The sequence below is a fragment of the Tetrao urogallus genome (genome assembly GCF_951394365.1).
Source record: "Tetrao urogallus genome assembly, chromosome: 28".
Taxonomy (NCBI): domain Eukaryota; kingdom Metazoa; phylum Chordata; class Aves; order Galliformes; family Phasianidae; genus Tetrao; species Tetrao urogallus.
This window is the reverse complement of record NC_136841.1, coordinates 12915-35338: the sequence shown is the minus strand read 5'-3', so window position 1 is coordinate 35338 and position 22424 is coordinate 12915. Positions and strand designations below refer to the sequence as shown.

The window sequence follows — 22424 nt, the reverse complement described above, 5'->3', positions numbered from 1 at the left end:
GGGGGTCAGGGGAACGGAGAAGAGAGAAGTGGGGCGGACGATATGAGGTGGGGGTCGTGGGGGGGGGGGAAGGCGTTCCACATGGGGACACCTATGGGGGTCAGGGGGGTCTGGCAGCTCATGACCACGGAGATGGGTCGGGGGGCTCGGCTGTGCCCGCTCGGGAGGTATTTGGGGTCCGCGCCGTCCCGGGGGTCCCGGTGCCCCCCATCCCATCCCATCCCCGGAGCCCCGCGTGTCCCGGTCCCGCCGAAGGGGGCGTGGTCATCCCGCGCCCAGACTCCGCCTCCACTTTCTCATTGGTCTACCAGCGCGGCTCGACCCCGCCCCTCCACGCCCCGTCACTCAAAACTATCTCTCCGCTTCCATTGGCTAACGTGAAGGAGGGGCGGCAGCTTCCGGCGGCGTGCGCTTCCTCTTCCGCCCAGGCCCTCCCGTCCCTTTCCTAGTGACTTCCGGCCGGCGGCGCTGGGCGGGGGGCGCGCAGCCGCCGCTCCCCTCCCCCGGCACCGAAATCCCCCCCCGCTGCCACCGCTCCAGGCTCGGTTCGGCTCGGCGGCGGCCGCAGCGGTCGCCCCGTCCTCCGGGGCAGCTGTCAGCCCCGGTGCCTCCCCGTACCCCCGGGGCTCTCTGCCCCACAGGCCCCCATAGCCCAGCACGGCGGCAGGGGGGGCCAAGCGTGGTCGAAGAGCAGCCCCCCCCATCCCCCCCATCCCCACCCCTCTCCCCCGTGTTCCCCGCCTCACTCACGGGCCTGGTGACCCCCGCACATCCCCACTGCCGGAGCGCGGAGTGCTGCGGGGGTACCGGGGGGTGCCCGTAGAGCCCCCCCATCCTCCAGCCGGGAAGGACTGGGGGGGGCAGCCGGGACTAAAGTGGGGACGTAGAGGGGGGGCTTGACCTGAGAGGAGCCCCCCCTCCCTCCCCCAGCTACGGGTAGGGGCTCCCCCCAGCAGCAATGGAGATGCAGAAGGGGAAGGGGGGAGCGGCAGGAGGAGGAGGAGGAGGAGGCAAGTTGCTGCTCTCCACCCTTCTGGATGCCAAGGATGAGTTGGAGGAGGTAGGTGTGAAAAGGGGGGGGGGGGGGAAAGCGGGGGGCTGCGAGGTGGGCAGGGGGAATGGGTGCTGCACCCATCCCTCAGGGGTGGGGTAACGGGGAGCTGAACCAGAGCTAGGCCACACGTTGGGCTTTTCTTCCCACAGCATCAGCTGAGAGGTTCCCCCAGGTAGGGAGGGTTTGGGGCTCCCCAGGAGCACCGGGGGCTGTCGGCAGTGCCCCGGAGGTGGGGAAGGGAGCTGGGCTCAGGGCTGCGAGTGCTGCATCTCCTCAGCCCTTCTGCAGTACTGGAGCACGTCTGGCTCGCAGGGTGAGTGGCTGTGAAGCCTCCAACCCGGGCTGGGGTTCTGTTTCCCCCCCCCCCCCCCCCCCGGATGGCTGTGCTTATGGGAGAGAAGGATTATTTACTGTGGGATGGAAACGTGTACTTATGGCTCGCGAGGCAGAAAAAATATCGCACAGGATTTCAGCTATAGGAGAAAAACAGGGAGGTAACTGGAACGGCTGGGTCTCGAGGTCTGGAGTTGGAGTGTATTTATGTTCCTTCCGAGCACCCAGCAGTCCCTGTGTGTGCTTTGGGTCCCATCCAGCTCTGGTTGAGCCGTTCCCAGGTCGGCCCCGCTCAGCTCTGCCTGCCTGGCATGGATCTGCTGGGATTTGGGGCACCGCCAGCATCGGCTCCACCACGCACACAGGGCCCAGGTTGGAGAGGTGATCGTGAGAGGCCTCCCAGCAGCTGCTCCTCCATCCTTCCTTCGCTGCTGGAAGCAAGCCTGGTTTGATAACACAAGCTCAGCTATCAGTAATACTCCCAAGCGTGGCAGCGCCGTTGGATTTACCAGCACGAGTTTGTTTCTCGTGCAAAGAGCTCAACGTGCAGGAAAACCCCTGCATGCTCCTCGTGCGTTGAGTCCTCGGCCTGCAAAGTTAAAATGGAAGCTGCTGCCTTCCCTTCCCCTCCAGCAGCAGCTGCAGCTGACGGCACGGCGGTGTGATGGAGGTGAACGGGTGGCTCGGAGCAATTTGGGGTTTATGCTGACACCAAGACGGCCCTCTTGCTCTGCTGCGGGTTTTGATGCTGCACTGTGAGCTGTTACGGTTGCTCAGAGGTTGGAAACTCAGTTCTTTTTGCGTGCCCAGCAGCAGCAAGCTGGTACATCTGCTTATCCGTGAGCTCTGCCCCGTCGGCCCTGGGATCAAAGGCACGAATTGATGCTGAACCTCTTCAAAGATCTTCTGGTGGCTCCCGGCTGCATTCCCTGCCAAGTTGTCTTCCTTCGTGCTGGGGTTTTCCTGGCTTTGTCTCTCAGCCGTTGGATTTTGTTCTGCTCTTCTCCCTTTCAAATAATTCGTCGGCTCTGCAGCGGGGATTTTCGTGGCTGCCCTGTTGCTCTTTCGTAATGCCGTAGCTGGGCCTCCAACCAAGCCTGTGTGACAGAGGCGTTATCTCTGCGCTGCTGACCGGTGTATCTTTCTTCACATCACCTCCAAGAACTGCTGAGCCTTTTCTCGACCAACTCTTCCCCGCAGCCCCTTGGATGTGCACAGGAGTCCCCAAGCAGCTCCACAACCTGAGCGTTGCGTTTGCAGGGCAGCGATGAGCAGATCAGGGACTGCAGGGCTGTCTGTTCTGCTCAGGCTTTCCCTGCCTCAGAGATGGGGGCAGCAGGGGGGAACCTCTGTGCAAAAGGAGGCGTCGCACATCAGCACCTCTGGGCCCTGCAAAGGTCGTGTCTTCACTGCCCGAACAGCCAAAGCCAGCAGTTGTTGCTGCAGAAGAGCTGATCTGCAAAAAGAAAAGAAAGACAAGAGCTGCTCTGATGGCTCTCACGTCGAGTGGGAGCTCTCACTGTTTGCTTCCCCAGCGCTGTCACGTGGGTGCCGTGTGTTGGAGAGGCCTTCCATCGCCTCGCAGGGATGCTCATGTGCAAACATCAGCTGTTCCTGCTGCTCTGGGCCAGGAGTCGCTCAGAGGTGGAGCAGCAGAGCTCCCTGGGTGCTGAATGGGGCTGGAGGGGCCTCGCAGGGCCGTGGGGCAGCTGTGGGGCAGCTGCGTGGCTCCTGCAGTTGGGGATCCCAGCTCCATCCCAGCTCTGCACGCTGCCTCTTTGCCCCCCCTGCCCCTCCCCGTCCAAATGGCATTGATTTTGGTGTCGCTGAGAAACGACGCCTTTCCATTTTGGCTCTTGGAACTCTGTCAGCAGAGTGGTTTCCGAGCCAGACCTGCGCGTGGAGGAGTGTTTGTGAAGCCCCTCATCCCTGCTGCCTGCGAGCTGACGGTGCTGCTGGTTCCGAGCAGCGCCCTGCGCTCCTCCCGTACGCTGCTGACGGTGCTTTGCTGTGTTTCAGAGGCTGGAGAGGTGCGTGGGCATCGTGACTTCGCTGACCAACGGGCTGTCGGAGCGAGAGGCCAACGATGCCCTGAATGCACACGTAAGTTTCATCTCCCCCAGAGGGGTGAAATTCAGCCTGGAAGGAACAGTTCAGGCTGTGGCAGCATGGAGAGCGGAGGGGCGTTAAGAGGGAATGGAGCCCTGCTGCGTTCTCCCCGTTCTTCAACCCATCTGGGAGCTGATAGGCAAAACGTGGCTGGTTTTGATCCTCTAGGATGGGATTTGGGAGCCAATTCCTGGCTGAGAGCTGAGCGTCCAGCAGCGTGCGAGCGCCTGCGCGGCTGCTGCTGCTCACGTGCTGCCGCTGTTTGCATTTCTGATGTATTTTTGTACTCCTGCACCGCTCGGCTTTTTCTTGGCCTCCAAACAGGCCGAGCGCAGACCGCTGGAAAGGGCAGGTTCAGTCCTTCAGCTGAAGGATGGAGCATTTATTTCTATCTCAGCGCGGTCTTAAAATACTCGCCGGCGCGCTGCAGATGTTACCGTATAAGGAGAGCCGTTGTGTGACATCCCAGCAGCTCTCAGATATGTTAGATGTGTTTTTTTCTCCTCAGAACACCTTGGGCTCTTGGAATGAGTGGCCCGAAATTGCCTTTCCTTAATGGGAAGAGGGTTGGCGAGGCAGGCTGGGCGCACAGAGTTGTGGAAGGCTCCTCCAAGAGGAGGCTCAGAGCTGCAGCGCTCAGCGCTGTTCTGTTTGCAAAGCATCCCGAAACAGCCCCAAATCTGCCCGCGCTGCGAGGTTTGCAGCAGTGCTGCCGTCACCGAGGTGTGCAGAGCTCAGGGGGGTCACCTTTGAGGGTGACGGAGCGCTGGCACAGGCTGCGCAGGGAGGTGGTGGAGTCCATGGGTCCCAACGTGTCTCCATGGGTCCCAATGGGTCCCAACGTGTCTCCATGGGTCCCACTGTTCACTGGAACAGGCTGCACAGGGAGGTGGTGGAGTCTATGGGTCCCAACGTGTCTCTATGGGTCCCAATGGGTCCCAATGTGTCTCTCTCTATGGGTCCCAACGTGTCTCTATGGGTCCCAATGGGTCCCAACGTGTCTCCATGGGTCCCACTGTTCACTGGAACAGGCTGCACAGGGAGGTGGTGGAGTCTATGGGTCCCAATGGGTCCCAACGTGTCTCTATGGGTCCCAACGTGTCTCTATGGGTCCCAATGGGTCCCAATGTGTCTCTATGGGTCCCACTGCTCACTGGCACAGGCTGCACAGGGAGGTGGTGGAGTCTATGGGTCCCAGCGTGTCTCCATGGGTCCCAGTGGGTCCCAATGTGTCTCTATGGGTCCCACTGTTCACTGGAGCAGGCTGCACAGGGAGGTGGTGGAGTCTATGGGTCCCAACGTGTCTCTATGGGTCCCAATAGGTCCCAGTGTGTCTCTCTCTATGGGTCCCAACGTGTCTCTATGGGTCCCAATGGGTCTCAATGTGTCTCTATGGGTCCCACTGTTCACTGGAACAGGCTGCACAGGGAGGTGGTGGAATCTATGGGTCCCAATGTGTCTCCATGGGTCCCAATGGGTCCCAACGTGTCTCTATGGGTCCCAATGGGTCCCAATGTGTCTCTATGGGTCCCACTGCTCACTGGCACAGGCTGCACAGGGAGGTGGTGGAGTCTCCTGCTCTGCAGATGTTCCAGACCTGCCTGGATGCCTCCCTGTGCAACCTGCTGCAGGGAACCTGCTTTGGCAGGGGGTTGGACTCCATGAGCTCTGCAGCTCCCTTCCAACCCCTTCGATTCTGTGATGCTGTGTTTGCTGTTTGATTCCCTTTCCTTGCCCCAAGAAAAGCTTCCCCGTCCATCTGCCTTCCTGCCCGTCCCTTTGCACCCCTTGCTCGCTGACGGCTCTCTTCTCTTCCAGATATGCAAAGGAGCCTCTCAACACGAGGAGATCTGCCTGGGCCTTTTCACTCTGGTCCTGACCGAACCCACTCAGGCACAGAAGGTAAAGCTGTGCCATCGGTGTGCGCAGTGTTGATGCTTGAGGGATTCTGCCTTCCAAACAGCAGCAGCAGGCGCAGCCCAGCGCACCGAGCCGCCTTTACAAGAGCAGCACGACCAACTTTGGGCCGTCGTGGTTCGGTTCCATCCCCATGGCGCAGGCAATTGGGGTGGTTGGGTCCTTTCACAGCCCTGGGGTTGATTCATTTTCGTTGTGGGAGGAGAGCAAAGAGGCTTCAAGAAGCTGGAGAGCCCTTCCCAGCCTCTGCCTTCCCCTTGGGGGCCCGGCGGGGATCTGTGTGTTATAGGTTGGCTGTAGATGTCTCCAGAAATAATGGGGCTCTGGAGGAGAGGCATTCAATTCCTGGAGAAAATTGCATCTTAGCTGTTGGCTTCTATTAATCTTGCAGAGCAGATTTAATTTCGAAGCAACCCTTATTTTTAATGCTGCTGCAAAGTGTGGCTTTTAAAAACCGCTGCGAGCCGTCGCCGCGCAGACGAACGCTGGGTGTTGTGAGCAGCTCAGCTGGAAGCCATGCTGTGGAGCAGGAAGGAAAGCTCTGTGCAGCTGAGGGGATCCCAGAGCCCTGCTGGAGGGGCTGCGTGTGGTGGGGGGCACCCAGGGGTCCTGGGTTGGGTGCTTTGCAGTGATCAGGTGTGGTGCAGGATGGAAGGGATGGAAGGCGTTCGCTGCGTTGTGTTGTTAGGGATGCACGGCCCTGGGGCTGCGCTGGACTCGGGGTGTTGATTCATGCCCTGTTCTCTTTGGATTTGATCAGTGCTGCGAGGGCAGAGCTCTGCTCACTGAAGCAGCAGAGCCAGATTACAGCTCTGGCTGCGGCGGCGTTGAGGTCCTCGTCCCAAAAATCACATCATAGAAGGGGATCGCATCTCACCTGGGAGCATGGAGGCTCAGCTGCTGGCAGTGCTGGTGCTGCTGGCTTGCTCCATCTCCTTCAAACCTTCCCAAATCTGGTGGCAGAATCCCTGCTGCCCTCCAGCCCCGTTCTGCCTCCTGCCCTGACTGAGAGGCGGCAGCGGCCACGTCAACCCCAAGGGGCTGAATTGGGTCGCATCCTTCCTCCCGAGAAGCGTGGGAGCCAAAGAGCAGCTCTTATTGCTGAGCCACGAGATGCTTCCCCTCCTCCACGTGGAAGGAAATGTTCTCCTCTCCTCCAGGACGCGGTGGAGCTCAGCTGGAAAGGAATTCTCAGAGCCCAGGAGCTGAGCGTGGGAGCGCAGGGCTCGCAGGGCAGGTGCTTTGCTGCGCTGGCAGCGGGTCTGGCGAGCTGTGGCATTTCATCTGCCTGGCAATCACGTTGCAAAGGGCCGAGTGGAGCCTCTGCAGCGCCTTCCCCTCTGTAATTTCCTTTGGCAAGGGGTTCAGGCAGCCCAGCTGGCAGGGGGACGTACCTGCTGCCATGGCGATGCTGCTCCCGCTGCCCTTGTCAGGTCAGATCCTGGGAGCACAGTGCTTTTCTTAGGGGATAATTGGGGCTGCCAGGCCACTGGGCTCTGCTGTCAGCTCTCGGTGTCGCCTGCTTGGTGTCCAGACGGCATGGCTGGGGGCCAACAGTGTTTTTCTGCTTGATTTTTGGGGGGTGAATTTCTCCTTGCTTCGCTCCCCTGCTCGCAAAGGGGGGGGGGTTGAGACTCACCTGGCTGATAGAGCATCTTGCAGGGGGTGCGAGAGAGCGCTGGGATCAGTGCTGGGTGGGCAGAGCAGGGGCTCAGCACAGCCCTGTGTGCCTGCAGGAGCATCAGAGCCACGCAGGTGGTGTGGAAGCAGCGCTGCTGTGGACCAAGCATCACCTCACCAGCAGGAATAGCACAAGAAAAGAGGATATTTGAGGTGGTTGAACACGGGGGGCGCTTCTGTGCTTGCTGGTGGGGCAGCTCTCTCCTTCTGCCCCATCGTGGCTCTTAAACCCCCTGCTGTATGAATGGGGCCGGAGCTGCCCCAGCAGAGCGCCGTGGGGCCGAGCTGCAGCTCTCCCGTCCCGTATCAGCGCCTTGCCACTGCAGCAGGGAGAGATGAGCCGTGCTGCACGCATCCAGCTGTGAGCAGGGACACTTGGCCGCCTTCAAACACCCAAGTGACAGCAGCTGATGTGGCAGGGCTGCCTCCTCTGCCTGGCACTTCTCCCTTTCATTAACGCTCGGCGCGGAGCTGCGCTGCAGCCCGGCTCTGTCGTCTCCTCCTGCCCTGGCTTGGGATCCTTTCCCTGCTCTGGGGCTGTTTTATTTATTTCCCACCTCTCTCGTTTAAATCTCACCTTCGTCACTTATTCCTTCCTGTTCATTAAGCATCCCATTAAGCAGCAGCCCAGGATGGGGAGAAGGCGATGGGTTGCTCACAGCTTTGGCAACAAGCGAAGAATTTGGGTTTCTCCCCCCCCATCCCTCAGTGCTGAGCCCTGGAGGTTTCCTGCAGACCTGGCTGTGGATTATCACAACCCCCCTCGTGCCGGGGGCTGCAGCAGGGGATCCAATTTGGTTTGGTTGGTTTGTTTGAAATCTGTTTAAACGGCGCTGCACGAAAACAGGGAGGGAGAAAACCGGAGTGCAGGAAACCTCATCAAAGGGATCTTCTGAGGCCTCATTAAATCCTCCAAAGGAGGATGCAGAGACCAGACCTCTGCTCTCTGGAATATCATGACATTTACCAGCACAAATTAACATTCGTGCAGAGCTACTTAGCAAATTACTTCCTAATCATCCTCCACCCCCCGCTGTCCTGAGCGGAGGAGGAGGAGGAGGAAGGGAGAGCCGGCACCTTTGCTCTCTCTGGCCTGGCTGCTGCTCGTGGTGGATGAACTGTTTGTTAATGGATCTTTCCTGGCCTTTCCTCTCTGCTCTCAGTCCCTCCAGAGCTGCAGCTGGGATGGGGGAGATGGATGTGAGGCGCCCGGTGGTGTCTGCTCTGCGATGGGCAGCTTCTGGCTCCTGGGCTGACCGCAGAAACCCTGCCAGCTCTGCTGGCTCGGCCCCAGGATGTGGATTCAGGTCATCCCCTGGAACCCTCCTGCCTCGGTGTCCCTTCCCCGAGATGTTTTATTTGCTGTTATCTAATCAGGTTTAGATAAAAAAAAAAAACCACCATTGCATGTTTTTCATTACGGGGCCTTTCCCCTGCTGCAGTGCTACCGGGACCTGGCCTTGGTGAGCAGAGATGGAATGAACATCGTCCTCAACAAGATCAACCAGATCCTCATGGAGAAGTACCTGAAGCTGCAGGATACCTGTCGCACCCAGGTGAGGGGGGCTGCCAACCTGGCAGAGGGTGAGGAGGGAGCATTGGAGCCGGGGAGGGGGGTCGTGGGCCCACCTGGAAGGGACTAAAAGGGGAGGGGGGGAGGATGGCATTGCATCCACAGCGCTGCCGTGGAAGGGCCCACCCGACCCACCTTCCTTTCTGCTTCTGCCCAGCTGCTGTGGCTGCTGAGGGAGCTGGTGAAGAGCGGCGTGCTCGGCGCCGACGGCGTCTGCATGACCTTCATGAAGCAGATTGCAGGTGAGCTCAGCCGCCCCGAATTATGGGGTTATGTGTCCGTGCCCTGCTCAGAGCAGCCAAGGACAGAGATGGAGCCCTGAGAGTCGTTTGCTCCCGACATCCTCCATGAGCAGAGAGCCAGGAGCTTTCTGGCAAGAGCTGCGAGCTGCCAGGAAGCGCTTTGGTCCCCGTGGCTGCCAGCTTTCACCTCGAGGGCACCACCATCGTCCTCAGCGCCTGCTGTGAGCCACGTGGGGTGGCACGAGCAAAATCAGCGCTCAGAGAGGGTGCAGGAGAGGTGACGGCCCCTGCAGGGAGCTGGGGTCGCCCGTGGGGTCCCGCTGTAAGCGCTGTGCGCACGCACGCCTTTCCGGCTTTGCAGGAACGGCGCCTCTTCCGTGTTCCCCGTTCAGCCTCGCTGCTGACGTCCAGGCTGCAGGAATTTGTGTCCCACCGTAAAACCCTGACGCTGTGCTTTCAATTGCGGGGCTGGAAATGGCCTTGTCTGCTCTTTGGGGGGGGGAAGAAAGGGAGGGAGGGGAGGCCCTGAGCGCGAGCCAAGCTGCGCCGGCTTCGTTGTGGCAGCGCAAACGGAGCGTTCCATCAAAGTGCTGCTGAAGGCATCCCTTGTTTCCTCGCTCACACCTCCCCCGTGCGGGGCCCCTTGTGACCTGGAAGGGTGCCACCATCCCCTGCTTTATGATGCTTTAATTTGTTGTGATCCCATTGTTTTGGCTGTGCTGTGCAGCTGGAGTTCCTGCGCTCCCTCGTGTCGCCGCAGCTCCGGGCATTGCCCCATTCGTGGCCTTTGCTGGGGACGTCAGATGTTCCCTGCAGCTGCTGGGTTCCCTTTGTAAGCTCAGCAGCTGGGAATCTCATCGAATTTCATCCCTTTTTGGCTTCTTTGCCTTCCAGAAAAGAGAAACCCGTTCCTCACTCGGTTTTGCAGAAGTGCAGTTGTAGCAAAGACCCCTTTGATCCCCTCCCGGCAGCTGCTGTGCTGTGCTTCCACCTCTGGGCGTGCAGGGCCAGGCAGATTCCTCACTTAGCTCTGACTGCAGGGCGCTTTGACCTAAAGGGCTTCGCTCTCCTGTCATCCTTTTCCTTTCGCAGGGGGGGATGTGACAGCAAAGAACATCTGGCTGGCAGAGAACGTCCTGGAGATCCTGACGGAGCAGAGGTAAAGCTGGGACGGGGCAGGCGGGAGCTTTCCTGCTGTGCTGAGTGCAGGATGGCAGCACCGGGCCAACGTCTGCAGTGATGGTGCAAACAGCAGCCTGCCAACAGGGTTTCCTATGCAGAAGCCCTTTGTGCCCCCATGTCCCCAGCTGTGTCTGCAAGCTGTGCTGTGCATTTCTAGCTCTCCAAGCCCTCTTGCTGCGGGATTCTCCTCTTTCCATTAACCAGCCAACCTCAGGGGCTGCGTTGCACGAGGGCTGAAGCTGCCCTGCGCTGACGGTGCGCGCGTGGCTCAGAGCTGATCCCACGAATTATTTTCCTCCTGAGCTTCCCCAGCCTGCGGGGGAGGTGTTCCTTTTCGGGGGGGAGTAGGACTGAGTTAATTGCCCAAAAAGCTTCCTGTGTGTAAACAGCTTCAGCCTCGCCTGCAACTTCGATTTGTTGGGGGCAGGCCAGCTGGGAAGCACGGTCCCCCCTGGGCTCAGCTCCGTCCCCATGGGCTCAGCATTGTCCCCTCCGTGGGCTCAGCCCCGTCCCCCCCGTGGGCTCAGCCCCGTCCCCCCCCTGGGCTCAGCTCCTTCCCCCCCCCCGTGGGCTCAGCTCCGTCCCCCCCCTGGGCTCAGCTCCGATCCCCCGGGCTCAGCATTGGCCGCTTTGCCAACAAAGGACACTAATTGGCGATAAGCTGCTGCCGCGGCTGGGCAGGTCTTTACTTTTAAATAGCTTTTAACAGCTTTTCACCGAGGGCTGTCCGTAATAGCAACGATTCTCTTATTGCTGCGGTGAACTATGGGGTGGTGAAAGCGTTTATTTGGCCCTGGGACCAGCAGTGAGTGCCACCTACTGCCTCTGTGTGCCGGAGGCAGCGCCGTGGAGACTCCGAGAGGGAGAGACCCCCCGCTCTCCCCTGGGCTCGTCCCGTTTCTGCTCTTCACGAGCAGTTCTGCACTCCCTCTGTGCTGAGCTCAGCTCCTGCTCCCATCTGAGCTGCTCGCCCTGCATTGCTGCCCGCCTGCCCTTTGCATGCAGCCTCCCCTCCGCGTGGAGCATCTCCACCCCGAGCGCCGTGCAGCTCTTCCATTGCAAGCCAGCAGACAGCAGCCATCCTGAGCGCAGGAGAGGAGGAGCAGCTCCTGCCTCATCTGCCTTCAGCTCTGCAGCAGAGCTGAGGGGAATCCGAGCGTGGCTGCTGGAGGAGTTGGTCGGAGGAGCAGATGGGAGAGGAGAAGCTTTGGCTGCTGCTGAAGGCGCTGCCGAGTGTCCGTGCGTGCGGCGGCTCAGAAGCAGCACGAGGAGGGAGAGCTGAGGGTTGGGAAGGAGCCCGAGGCGCAGCCTGCAGCTCTGTGCTGGGATTGCTGCGCTTTGATTAGGAGGAGAACCGGGGCTTTAATTAAAGCCACACGGGTGAAGGTCCGATTCCGCATTCGGAGCGTTGAGTGCTTGCTTTAATTAAAACCAGGACCAACGAAGCCGCCTCTCCGCAGCCCCACGGCTGCTGATGGCAGCGCTTCCGCAGGCGCTGCGTTTTTCTGCCTCCGAATCAATGGGTCCTGGAGGTGAGGGCAGCCCCCCCCCCATCCTTTTAGACAACGTTCTTATTTATTTTCTGCACAGCTCGCGGTGGGAGAAGCGGAGCGCTGACCCCGGCATCTCTTAATTACTGCCGCATCCTCCCTGGCCGTAACCTTTGCGCAGTGCCCTGCTCGCTAATTAACAGCTGCCAGCACCCAGCTAGGAGCTTTCCCAGGTTCCCACCCCGGTGATTTAGGGCTGCTGAGCCGTTTGTGTCCCCCCCCCCCCCCCCCCCCCAGGCTGTGGCTCTTCAGGTGGCGGCAGCAGCGTTGGGGCAGGCTGTGATTTAGGGAGATGCCGAGGGCCATCAATCAGCGGAGGCAGCGCGCCGGCCTGGCCCGTTCCTGGCACCCGGCGCCAACAGCCAGGCTGACTGGGTCGGTTTTATGGACGGGAGAGGATTTATTGTTGCAGGCAGATAAGGGGAGAGCAGAGAAGGCGGCACACCCAGCGGGGCGGCTGAGAAACAAATGCAGCCTCAGTGCCCTCCTGGGTGGAAAAGCAGAGCGTGGCGCAGGCTGGGCGCTGCTGGGCAGATCCTTCTGATGGATCCCCCTCCATCTTGCAGTTGTGACCCCCAGGGTGGCTCTTTCCCTCCATTCTGCCCTCCTGCCTTTGCCATCCGGCTGTGCTTTGCCTCCTGCCCCTCTGGCTGCCTTCTGGTTGCAGTGTGGGGCAGCAGCACCTCCATGGGAGTGGAGGGGGTCCGGCCGTGAGGGAAGACCCGGCGTGCCTTGCTGTGCTGATGGGCAAAGCTGCTCTCGTGGCAGGCTGTGCATTGAGGCCAAGCTGTTTGCAGAGCTGCTGCCCGTGTTTGCTCCCGAGCTGGCTGTTCTGAGTGCTCTGACTGCTATGGCAGAGGCCCTGGGGATGCAAAGGGGGCGCGATGGGAGCGTGGCCCCGCGCTGCCCCTCTCCTTCAGGCTCGGTTTCTTCTGGCCCTTCTTATTGCGGTGTTCTCTGAGCCGTGGCTGAAAATGGGGCGTTTCTGTTGTGTTTGTTCTTTTTTTTTTGTTGTTGCACTTCCTCTGCAGGGAATGGGTACTGAAGAGCAGCATCCTGATAGCCATGGCTGTGTACACCTACCTGCGGCTCATCGTGGACCATCACGGCACGGCGCCGCTGCAGGCGCTGCGTCAGAAGGAGGTGGATTTTTGCATCTCCCTCCTCCGGGAACGGGTGAGCAGAGCAGGGCCCTCCGTCTGCACCCTGCTTTCCTCCAGCAGCGCTGGCAGAAGGCTGCGCTGCTTCCTTTGGGTCCCTGCAGCACGCAGGCAGCTCGTGGTTCATCCCCACCGAGGCCGCGCTCCCGTTCCGTGTCCTCGCCCCATCCTTCGCTGCCCGCCTTCCCTTCCTCCCTCCGCGTTGAGAGGGACCGATGTCACAACCCCCAGCTTCAGAGACTGGCTGAGATCCTGGAGAGAAAATGTCAGATTTATGGGGCTGATTGTTTGCTTTGCAAGAGAGGGAACGTTTTAAAATAGCTGCTGACCTTCCCGCCTGTCAGCCTGCCTTCTCCCAACCTGCGGGCTTCAAAGAGGGGCGCTGTGCCAGGGTAGGGGTGGACAACTTGTGCACAGGATGAATCATCTGCCGCCGGCCTCAGCCCGAAGGACTGCGTGTTCCTCCCCCCCCCCTACATCAGGTGAGCACTCAATGTGATGTTTTTTCCTCTCCTTTCCTCCTCCCCCCCCCCCCCCCCACAGTTCATGGATTGCTTCATGATCGGCCGCGACCTCGTGCGGCTGCTGCAGAACGTGGCCAGGATCCCTGAGTTCGAGCAGCTCTGGAAGGACATCATCCACAACCCACAGGTGCTCAGCACGCAGTTCACAGGTGGGTAGGGCTGTGCCTTGGGGGGGGGCTGAGCCCATCCTGCCCCACTGATCCTGGCCCCAAAGCTGGGGCTGCTGTCGAGCGCCGTCTGGTTCCACCTCCGTTGGTGCTGAGGCCCACGTGGCTGCTTGCAGAACCCATTGCCAGGGGGAAGGAGGATCCCCCAGGGCTGGGGCTGAGCAAGAGCCGCTCTGCTCTGGCACTGCACGGCTTCTGCCACTGTCTTAAATGCTGCAGAAGCCTCCTAAGAGGCGTTTGAGTTCCAAGCCGTGCTGAAAAGCGGACAATTCAGACAGCTGAGCAGGCAGAGAGAGTGAGAGCACAGCCTGCGAGACAGGATCGCATCGTTGAACGTTTCACTTTGCGTTTCTATCAGCTGCTTTATGAGCTGAGATGAGCAGGAGCACAAAGATGGGTGATGTCCAAGTTTCTCTCCAACCTGAGCCCCGAGGAACCCCAGTGGCACTGAAGCACAAACGCAGGGGGTGCAGCAGTTGACTCTTTGTGGATGGGATTCCGTTCATCTCAGCAGCTTTCCACCCAAACGCTCGGCTCGCTCAGCGCTGCCTGGGTTGGGGTGGATGTGGCAGAGGAGTGTTTTATTGATGGGTCTCACTGCTATGAATTATTAACTTCTCTCAGGGCTGCCACATCATTATCTGTCTGCAGTGAGCCCTCAGATGCAGGGCTTTAAAGTGTTCCCCCCTCCCAACCCCAGCGCCTGCTCTGCTCTCTGGGGCCGCATTAACGCCACGTTAAAGACCACAGATTGTGCCCGGGGGAAGGGGCAGCGTTGTCTGCTGATTAAATGCTCCTCCCTGCAGCTCTTTGGCTGCTCTTCCATCTCCAGAATCCCTCCTGTCTGTTCTCATTGACTGCCATGCTGCCTGGAGGCCGCAGGGACAGCATTCCCCTTTTTGGGGTCTCATGGGGGCTTGCAGGGGCTCAGCCCCAGTGCTGGCTTTTCTCACCCCTGGATCTTCCCAGCATCCTGCCTGTTTTATGGGGCACCTTATGGGCATCCCTGCTGCTTTGTGTCCCTTCCCACGTCAGCAGGGGCAGCCAACGGCTCCCTGGTTTGCTGCACTTGGAGCCCAGTGGCCCCACAGCACGACACTGAGCGGGGGCTGAGATCGGTGCCCCCAGCTCCTGCCTTCCCTGCTGTGGCTTTGGCCTTCATTCCCTCGATCCCATGGTTTGTATTTGCCACCTCTTTGCCTGGCAGCACACACAGCAGACCCGAGGAGCCGTTCTGCAGCTCTTCACCCCTTTCCCCCCGGCTCTGCTGCACTCTGCAGTTCCCCCCTGCAGCCCAGCAATGTGAGCTGTGAGCAGGCTGAGCGCTGCACAGCTCCGGCGCCCGCCTGTCTGCATGGAGCAGCGTGCTGTAAATCCTTCAGGTCCCATCCAGCAGCAGCACAGCCTCCAAACTCAAGCCATAAATTTCTCCTCTTGCAGCTGTTTGGGAACCAAAGCGGCTTTTGCAATCTCCCCTCCTGCTTCCCCTGCCTCTTCTCCGTGCACGTGAGGCTTTTTCTACATCCGAGCGTTGCAGCAGGGTTGCCTTCACACCGGGGGTTCGTTGCTGCAGAGCCTGGAGGATTCTGTGAGTCCTCCAGCCCTGCTGAGTGCTGCACCTGAAGCCCTGCGAGGAGCAGAAGGGATCAGCAGGGGGGGGGAGAGGGGGAGGCATCGCTGTGCTGCCTCCCTATGGGTCGGGTGAGGAATGCTCCGTGTTGAGGCTCTGCATTCCTTCATCCCTCCTCCAGATCCCCGTTCTGCTGTGCTGCACCCACCCCCCTCCTTTCTCACTGCTGCTCTCTGACAGAGCTTGCTCTGGACAAGGCTTGTTCCAGCAGGGCCATTCCCAGCCAAAATCACCATCTCTCTCCAGTCCCAGCGCCTTTAGCCGTTGAAGGAGGAAGCGCTCTGAGCTGAGCTCCCCCCTGGGTGCATCCCTGCCTGGTCTGTGCAGCCCTGTAACCCCGTCCATCTCCCTGCAGGTGTCCTACAGCTCCTCCAGTCCAGGACCTCGCGCAAATTCCTGGCGTGCCGCCTCACCCCCGACATGGAGACCAAACTGCTCTTCATGACCTCGAGGGTGAGCAGAGCCCCTCGCCCACCCCCCCCGCGTGGGGACGGGGGGCACCCCGAGCGGAGCCGGGCGCTGACGCAGGGTGGGCTGCGGGGAGCTCTGGCTGCTTTGCAAGGCCGAAAGGCCGCTCTGCGGTGGGTTATCAGAGCTCTGACAGCAGCGGTGCTGTGCGTGAGGCCTGGGAGCTGCTCGCTGACAGCACGCGGCTCTTATCTGTGCTTACAGCCACGCAGATCCACCCCGTCTGCTCCCCCTTGGCCAGGCTGAGCGCTGCTGCAGGCCGGGTGGTCCCTCCTAAATCCTAGAGGGGCTTTCAGCATCCCCTGAGTGAAACCCACGTTTTGCCTTTCCCCTTCAGGTGCGGTTCGGGCAGCAGAAGCGGTACCAGGACTGGTTCCAGAGGCAATACCTGTCCACCCCTGACAGCCAGTCCCTGCGCTGCGACCTCATCCGTTACATCTGCGGCGTGGTGCATCCGTCCAATGAGGTGCTCAGCTCCGACATCCTGCCTCGCTGGGCCATCATCGGCTGGCTGCTCACCACCTGCACGGTGAGTTCTGACGGCCCTCGCCGCTCCCGCTGCCTTCAAAGCCCCGCATCTGTGATCCCCAAAGTCCTGGTAAGCCGAGAGCCGCGTGGGATCCCGTCCCTGCCTTGGGGGTTGACCTCCTGCCGCTGTGAGTTTGGGGGTCAGGAGCTGCAGGGCAGCAATCAGAAGCTGCAGAGCAGTGATGACAGCAGGCTGTTCCATGTTCTGTGTCCCAGCTTTGGCCCTGCCACACGATAGATCCTTTGGGATCAGCTTTCCCAGCTCCACCTTCACAGAATCACAGAATTGTAGGGGTTGGAAGTGACCTCCAGAGATCATCGTGTCCAACCCCCCTGCCAAAGCAGGTTCCCTACAGCAGGTCACACAGGTTATCCATCTTATCACACCCTTTGCTTTCGCTTTACGTGCTCAGATGCCTCTGAGGTCCATGCAGGAGCAGGAGGCCCCTTCACTCATCCCTGCCTTGGGGGTTGACCTCCTGCCGCTGTGAGTTTGGGGTCAGGAGCTGCAGGGCAGTGATGACAGCAGGCTGTTGCGTGCTCTGCGTCCCAGCTTTGGTCCTGCCACACGTTGATCCTTTGGGATCAGCTTTCCCAGCTCCACCTTCCATCTTATCACGCCCTTTGCTTTCACTTTATGTGCTCAGATGCCTCTGAGGTCCATGCAGGAGCAGGAGGCCCCTTCACTTCTGCTCAGGAATTTCCCCCACCTGGTCTCAAAGCTCCCCCACGAATCAAATCTTTATCTGTTTGGGTTTTTTTTCCTTCTCCAGTCCAACGTTGCTGCTTCCAATGCCAAACTGGCTCTGTTCTACGATTGGCTCTTCTTCAACCCTGAGAAGGACAGCATCATGAACATAGGTACTGCGGGGGTCGGAAAAGGGGCTGATGGCTTTCGGAGCTGGCAGAGGCCGTGGGGTCAGGAGGGGGGAAAGCCCAACACTTCATCTCCAGAGAGCATCAGTTTCCTTCCACGGGTTCTCCAGCCCTTGGGGGGCTGCTATGAAGGGCCTTTTGGGGTCAGCAAGAGCCCAGTTTGGCTGCCTGAAGTCTGGTTGTTATTTAGGAGCCGGATGAGAGCCACGAGGAGCCAGAAGTCCCCTCTGCACTTATAGGGCAGCAAGGAGGGGGCTGTGGGCATCCGTGGGGCTCTCAGCACCGTACTCCCTGCTTTCTCCCACCAGAGCCTGCCATCCTTGTGATGCATCACTCCATGAAGCCTCACCCTGCCATCACCGCCACGCTGCTGGATTTCATGTGCCGGGTGAGCTGCTCCCTCCATGCAGCTCCTTTTAGGGCCTGCAGCCGCATCCCCTCCCCACCTTCTGCTGGGTGCCACCCCCCAGAGCTGCACAGCCTCCCCCTGCAGGCACCACCAGTGCAGCACAAACCACCAAGCAGCACGGCTGCTGCTCCAGGGTTGCTTCCGGAGCACCAAGTTTGGGCCCACGTGTCCTTCATTAGCGGGAACACACGTAAAAACTTCCCAGCTCTGCGAATCGACCCTTCCAGAAGGATGAGAATTAGGAAAAAGGCTTCTGAATCGTTCCCCTGTAGCAGTACCCAATGCACTGTTTGGCCCAGCGTCGTCCCCCGGGGGTAAACACAATCTGGATTCGATGTTCCCCAGCCCAAGCCATCCTTTCATCCTCCCTTTGTCCTTGGGCAGGACGTGGGGCTGTGCCCCCCAAGGGCTGCTTCTGCTCATTGCGTCCCAGGGAGAGCTGATGGGTTTCTTGGAAGCAGAATCGCAGAGCTGTGCGTGTCCAACAGCAGCAGCTGACTCAGGATCTGGGTGGAAGGTTCTCGGGCTGAGCCTCATTTCGGGGAGTTGTTTTCTTCCCTCCAGCAGCGCAGAGCTGCGTGTGGACGGAGCAGAACGTTGCCCACGCTCCCATCTCTTATTCCCCCTCTCCTGCAGCTGCTGCTTGGAGCACAGCTCTGCCTCCAGGGCCTTTTGCAGCCCCTGTGTGGTTTTCTCACCCCTGGGAGATGCCCAGGCTGCTCTGCGGGGCAGGGAACCGAGCATGGGCTGCTCCTTCTCCTGCAGTGCTGCTCTCAGCTCTGCCACCCCTCTCAATCCAGAGCAGCGGGGCTCATGGCAGCACAGAGCACTTGGGGTTGGAAAAGACCTTTAAAACCATCTCCTGCAGCTCCCCTGCAGCAAACGGGGGCACCCACAGCTCCGTCGGGTGCTCAGAACCCATCCGGTAGCTACAGCCTCACTGGGAAGCCGCAGCCGGAGCCGGCTGTGTCCTGGAAGGCACTGATGCCGTCGTGTTTTCTCCCTTTCAGATCATTCCCAATTTTTACCCCCCTCTGGAAGCTCACGTTCGCCAGGGGGTCTTCAACTCCCTCACCCACATCGTGGAGAAGCGCGTCCTCGCGTAAGGCATCGCTGGGTTCTGCTGCATGAGCGCCAACCTGCCCGGCTCTTTGCTCTTAGCAAACCTGACGGGAGCAGGAGGGCGAACCCCAGGGCTGCCAGGGGTTTTTTTTGGGGGGGGGGGGCTCCGGTGGGCTTTGCCCTTGTGGGGCTTCGGCTCCGCAGGGAAGCAGGGGCTGCGTCCCGGTTCTTCTTCATCGCCTTCCTTCCGCAGCCACCTGGCTCCTCTCTTTGACAACCCCAAGCTGGACAAGGAGCTCCGAGCCATGCTGAGGGAGAAGTTCCCAGAGTTCTGCAGCTCCCCCTCGCCCCCCATTGAAGGTAATGAGGAGATGGGGAGCGAGGGGGGGCCGCAACGGTGCTGTGCCAGAGCACGGCTCTGAGCTCAGAGTGGGGCTCCAAGGAGAGCTTTATGCCCATGATCTGCCCTCATCTCAGCCTTGTCCTCCCTCTGCTCCACGGGAGGTGCTTCCCTCCTGTCTCTATGCTCTCCTTGATCGGCCTTAATTAGGTTAAACAAAGAGCAAGCGCTTCTACCCTGTGTTTAACCAGAGAGAGCGCTGCTGCTTTGCCAGCCCTACCGAAGGCCGGTGCCTTGTAGCCTGTCTGCTTTCCCCACAGCATCACAGCACAGCCCACCCCCCCAGCAGCCCCGCGTGGTGCCGAGCTGCTCCACGCACCCTGCAGCACGTGGCGATGGCTGCGTGGAGCTGCACGAGCTCCCATCCCCGGGATGAGCTGCGTTGCTCACCCCGAACCTCTCTGCCCTTTGCGGAGCTCCTCAGCTCCCCCAGCCCTATGCAGCTCCCCGTCGGCAGAGCCGGGAGCCGGCCGGCCCATCCCGTGTCTGGCCTTCACTCCCTTTGCCTTTGTGTCCACAGTCAAAATTGAGGAGCCCGTTTCCATGGAGATGGACAATCACATGTCAGACAAAGATGACAGTTGCTATGACAACGCCGAGGCCGCCTTCAGTGATGATGAAGAGGACCTGAACAGCAAAGGTGAGAGCTGCAGGGCATGGGCAGCAGTGCTGGAACGGCCCCAGGCAGCATCCACCAGCACCGCCTCCTGCACAGCAACAACTTTCCCCATCAGCAGTGCTCCAAGCAGACCTGGATCTCAAAAACCAGATTGCCTTTTGCAGGAGGTGCTCAGCCCTGGGCTCTGCACTCAAAGGAGAGTCGTTGGCCTCCTCTGCTTGCATGGCGCTCTGCCCCGTGGCTCAGCACCATCCATCATAGAATCATAGAATCACCAAGGTTGGAAAAGACCTCAAAGCTCATCCAGTCCAACCGTTCCCCCATCACCAACAGCTCCCACTGAACCACGTCCCTCCAGCCTTTCCTTGAACATCCCCAGGCTCGGTGCCTCCCCCACCTCCCTGGGCATCCATTGCAGTGCCTGCCCACCCTTTCTGACAAGCAATACTTCCTCATGTCCAGCCTGAATCTCCCCTGCCGCAGCTTGAAGCCGTTCCCTCTGCTCCTATCACTGATGACACGAGAGCAGAGGCCGACCCCCAGCTCACTGCAGCCTCCCTTCATGCAGTCATAGAGAGCAATGAGGTCCCCCCTGAGCTCCTCTTCTCCATGCTGAACATTCCCAGCTCCTTCAGCCTCTCCTCACCAGCCCTGTGCTCCAGCCCCCTCACCATTTCGTTGCCCTCCTTTGAACACGTTCCAGGCCCTCAATATCCTTCTTGCAGTGAGGGGCCCAAAACTGGACACAGCACTCGAGGTGCGGCCTCACCAGTGCTGAATACAGGGGAAGCTCTCTCCACCCCACAGCCCCCTCTGGATGCCCTTCTGCTCCAGCACCCGGCTCTGTGTGATGAGAGCAGCACAGTCTGTGCCGTGGGTTCTTTGGGAACAGGCTGTTCCTGTTCTCAGGCAGCAGCTGCTGCTGAGGCTTCGCTCTTCTCACCGCTCGCTTTTCATTACGCTCCGTGAGCCCCTCTCCAAGCCGTGGGGCTGAGCAGGGGGCGCAGGGCTGGAATCCTTCTGCTGGCTCCCTGGGGCTGGAGGAGGCATCGCCAGCAGGTCCTGATCCTGGCAGTCAGGCTCTGGGGGCTTCTGCTGTCCTGTAGGCAGCCGGGGGGGGGGGGGGTCCACAGCCCCAGGATGGGGTGTGGGATGGCGGCACTGCCTGCAGTTGTTGGGGCTCGGGCTCGGAGGCCACGTGCAGAGACTCCTGCAAAGGGGATGCCATCGTTTGCCCCATTCCATCCTCGCAGCTCCCCTTTGCGAGGGCTTCTGGGCTGTGCTGCAAGTTTACGACCCAGAATGAGATGAGAGAGGGCGTGGGGAAGTCCTGGATGCAGGCAGTGAGCAAGCTGTGTGTGTGAGCACATGGAGATGGGCACAGCATCGCTTCTGGGCCTGGGCTGAACGGGAGCACAGCTCTGTGCATCCCTACGCCTGCATCCCAGGCTGCCTTCCCGAGCACGGACACCTCGCAGGGGTGAAGGCAGGGAGGCTGCACCCTGCACTGGGAAACCTTTCGCCGTCCCACAGCGCGGCCCCACACCGCAATGGGGTCGGCCCTGGGTGCCCCTGAGCTGCAGGCGATCGCAGGGACGCTTCCTTGGTTGCAGGGAAGAAAAGGGAGTTCAGGTTTCATCCGATCAAAGAAACCATCGTGGAGGAACCCGTGGACATCACGCCGTTCCTGGACCAGCTGGACGAGTCTCTGAAGGACAAAGTTCTGCAGCTGCAGAAGGGGAGGTTGGTTTGTGATGCTCCGTGTGGGGCAGCCAAGACCTCACGGTGCCGTAATGCAGCCCTGCTTGCTGCTCTCGGAGCCAGCAGAGCCCCGCAGGTTCAGACCTGGGCACAGCAGCGCTTTCTGCCTCGGTGCTGGGAAGGCAGAAGGGCTTTGGGCTCCCGTGCTGCTGGCAGTGGGGGCTGCGAGTGCATGCTGTGCCTGTTCCACCTATCTGCACGTTCCCCAGCCCTGCTCTTGGATGCAGCCTTGGAATTCACGCCACCTGAGGAAGGCTCTGTCAGCAGCTCTTGCTTTTCAGACCTTGGCTGCTGGAACCGAATTGACGGCTCGTGGCTTTTAAGTGCATTTCATCCGATGCTTTCAGTCATTCAATTGGTTTGGCTTGCTCAGGCTGTGCTGGAAGTAGCTGTGCTCCCCCAGGGCTCCGTCTCTGCGTTCTGTGCTCTGTAGCTGTGCCTTCCTGGCCCCAAAACAAGGCCTGGGGGGCTCCCAAGCCGAGCCAGCTCAGCGCAAAGCCCCCTCGCCCTGCACTCTCGCGGTATCTTCCTTTCTAACTTGGATTTCCTCTTGTTTTTCTGCTCCAGCGATACGGAAGCTCAGTGTGAGGTCATGCAGGAAATCGTGGATCAAGTCCTGGAGGTAAAGGGCTCCGCTTTGCCCTCTGCAGGGCTGAGCTGGCCGGGATGGCAGCAGCGCTGCACGGGAGCTGGGGGCTCTGCTGCTGCTCAGCCCTGCAGTTTTGCAGCTCCAGAGCAGCTCGGCGTCGCTCCCAGCAGCGCTGCTGCATCCCCATGCAGGGGGCGAGCATCCCTGCCTCCTCATCCTCCCTTTCTGCCCCCCCAGGAGGACTTTGACTCCGAGCAGCTATCAGTGCTCGCCTCCTGCCTCCAGGAGCTCTTTAAGGCTCACTTCCGCGGGGAGGTTTTGCCAGAAGAGATCACAGAGGAGTAAGGATTTATCCCTCTCTGTTTCATCCTTTCGCCCCGGGGTTTTGCCCAGCGAAACTTGCTCCGTTTGCAGAGAGCTGTGCTGGAAAGCAGCAGCTCTGCAGGGCTCACCAGCAGCCAGCGTGGAGCGCATCTCACAGCCACGGCGCCAGGGCTGCCTTCAGGCTGCCCAGCCTGAGCTCTCGGTGCCACGCTCACAAACCAGCCCTCTTAGCACCGTTCCCCTCAGTTGGGGTCGAGCCCTGGGGTC

General features: G+C 60.2%; 1 protein-coding gene across 1 annotated transcript in view; it reads left to right on the top strand.

The window, feature by feature from the left end:
* Positions 1-958: 958 nt before the first annotated feature.
* The window catches only part of INTS3 (integrator complex subunit 3), a gene marked incomplete at both ends in the record, with an annotated part of 32405 nt that continues 10939 nt past the window's right edge, over positions 959-22424 (top strand). The window contains 18 exons of the mRNA XM_079547648.1: positions 959-1060; positions 3407-3490; positions 5315-5398; positions 8536-8649; positions 8824-8908; positions 10001-10067; positions 12672-12816; positions 13344-13473; positions 15477-15574; positions 15927-16118; positions 16891-16978; positions 17302-17381; positions 18413-18504; positions 18718-18824; positions 19385-19504; positions 21097-21226; positions 21812-21866; positions 22071-22174. Of these exons, the coding sequence (XP_079403774.1) occupies positions 959-1060; positions 3407-3490; positions 5315-5398; positions 8536-8649; positions 8824-8908; positions 10001-10067; positions 12672-12816; positions 13344-13473; positions 15477-15574; positions 15927-16118; positions 16891-16978; positions 17302-17381; positions 18413-18504; positions 18718-18824; positions 19385-19504; positions 21097-21226; positions 21812-21866; positions 22071-22174 (1877 nt within the window). The remainder of the gene's footprint in view (positions 1061-3406; positions 3491-5314; positions 5399-8535; positions 8650-8823; positions 8909-10000; positions 10068-12671; positions 12817-13343; positions 13474-15476; positions 15575-15926; positions 16119-16890; positions 16979-17301; positions 17382-18412; positions 18505-18717; positions 18825-19384; positions 19505-21096; positions 21227-21811; positions 21867-22070; positions 22175-22424) is intronic.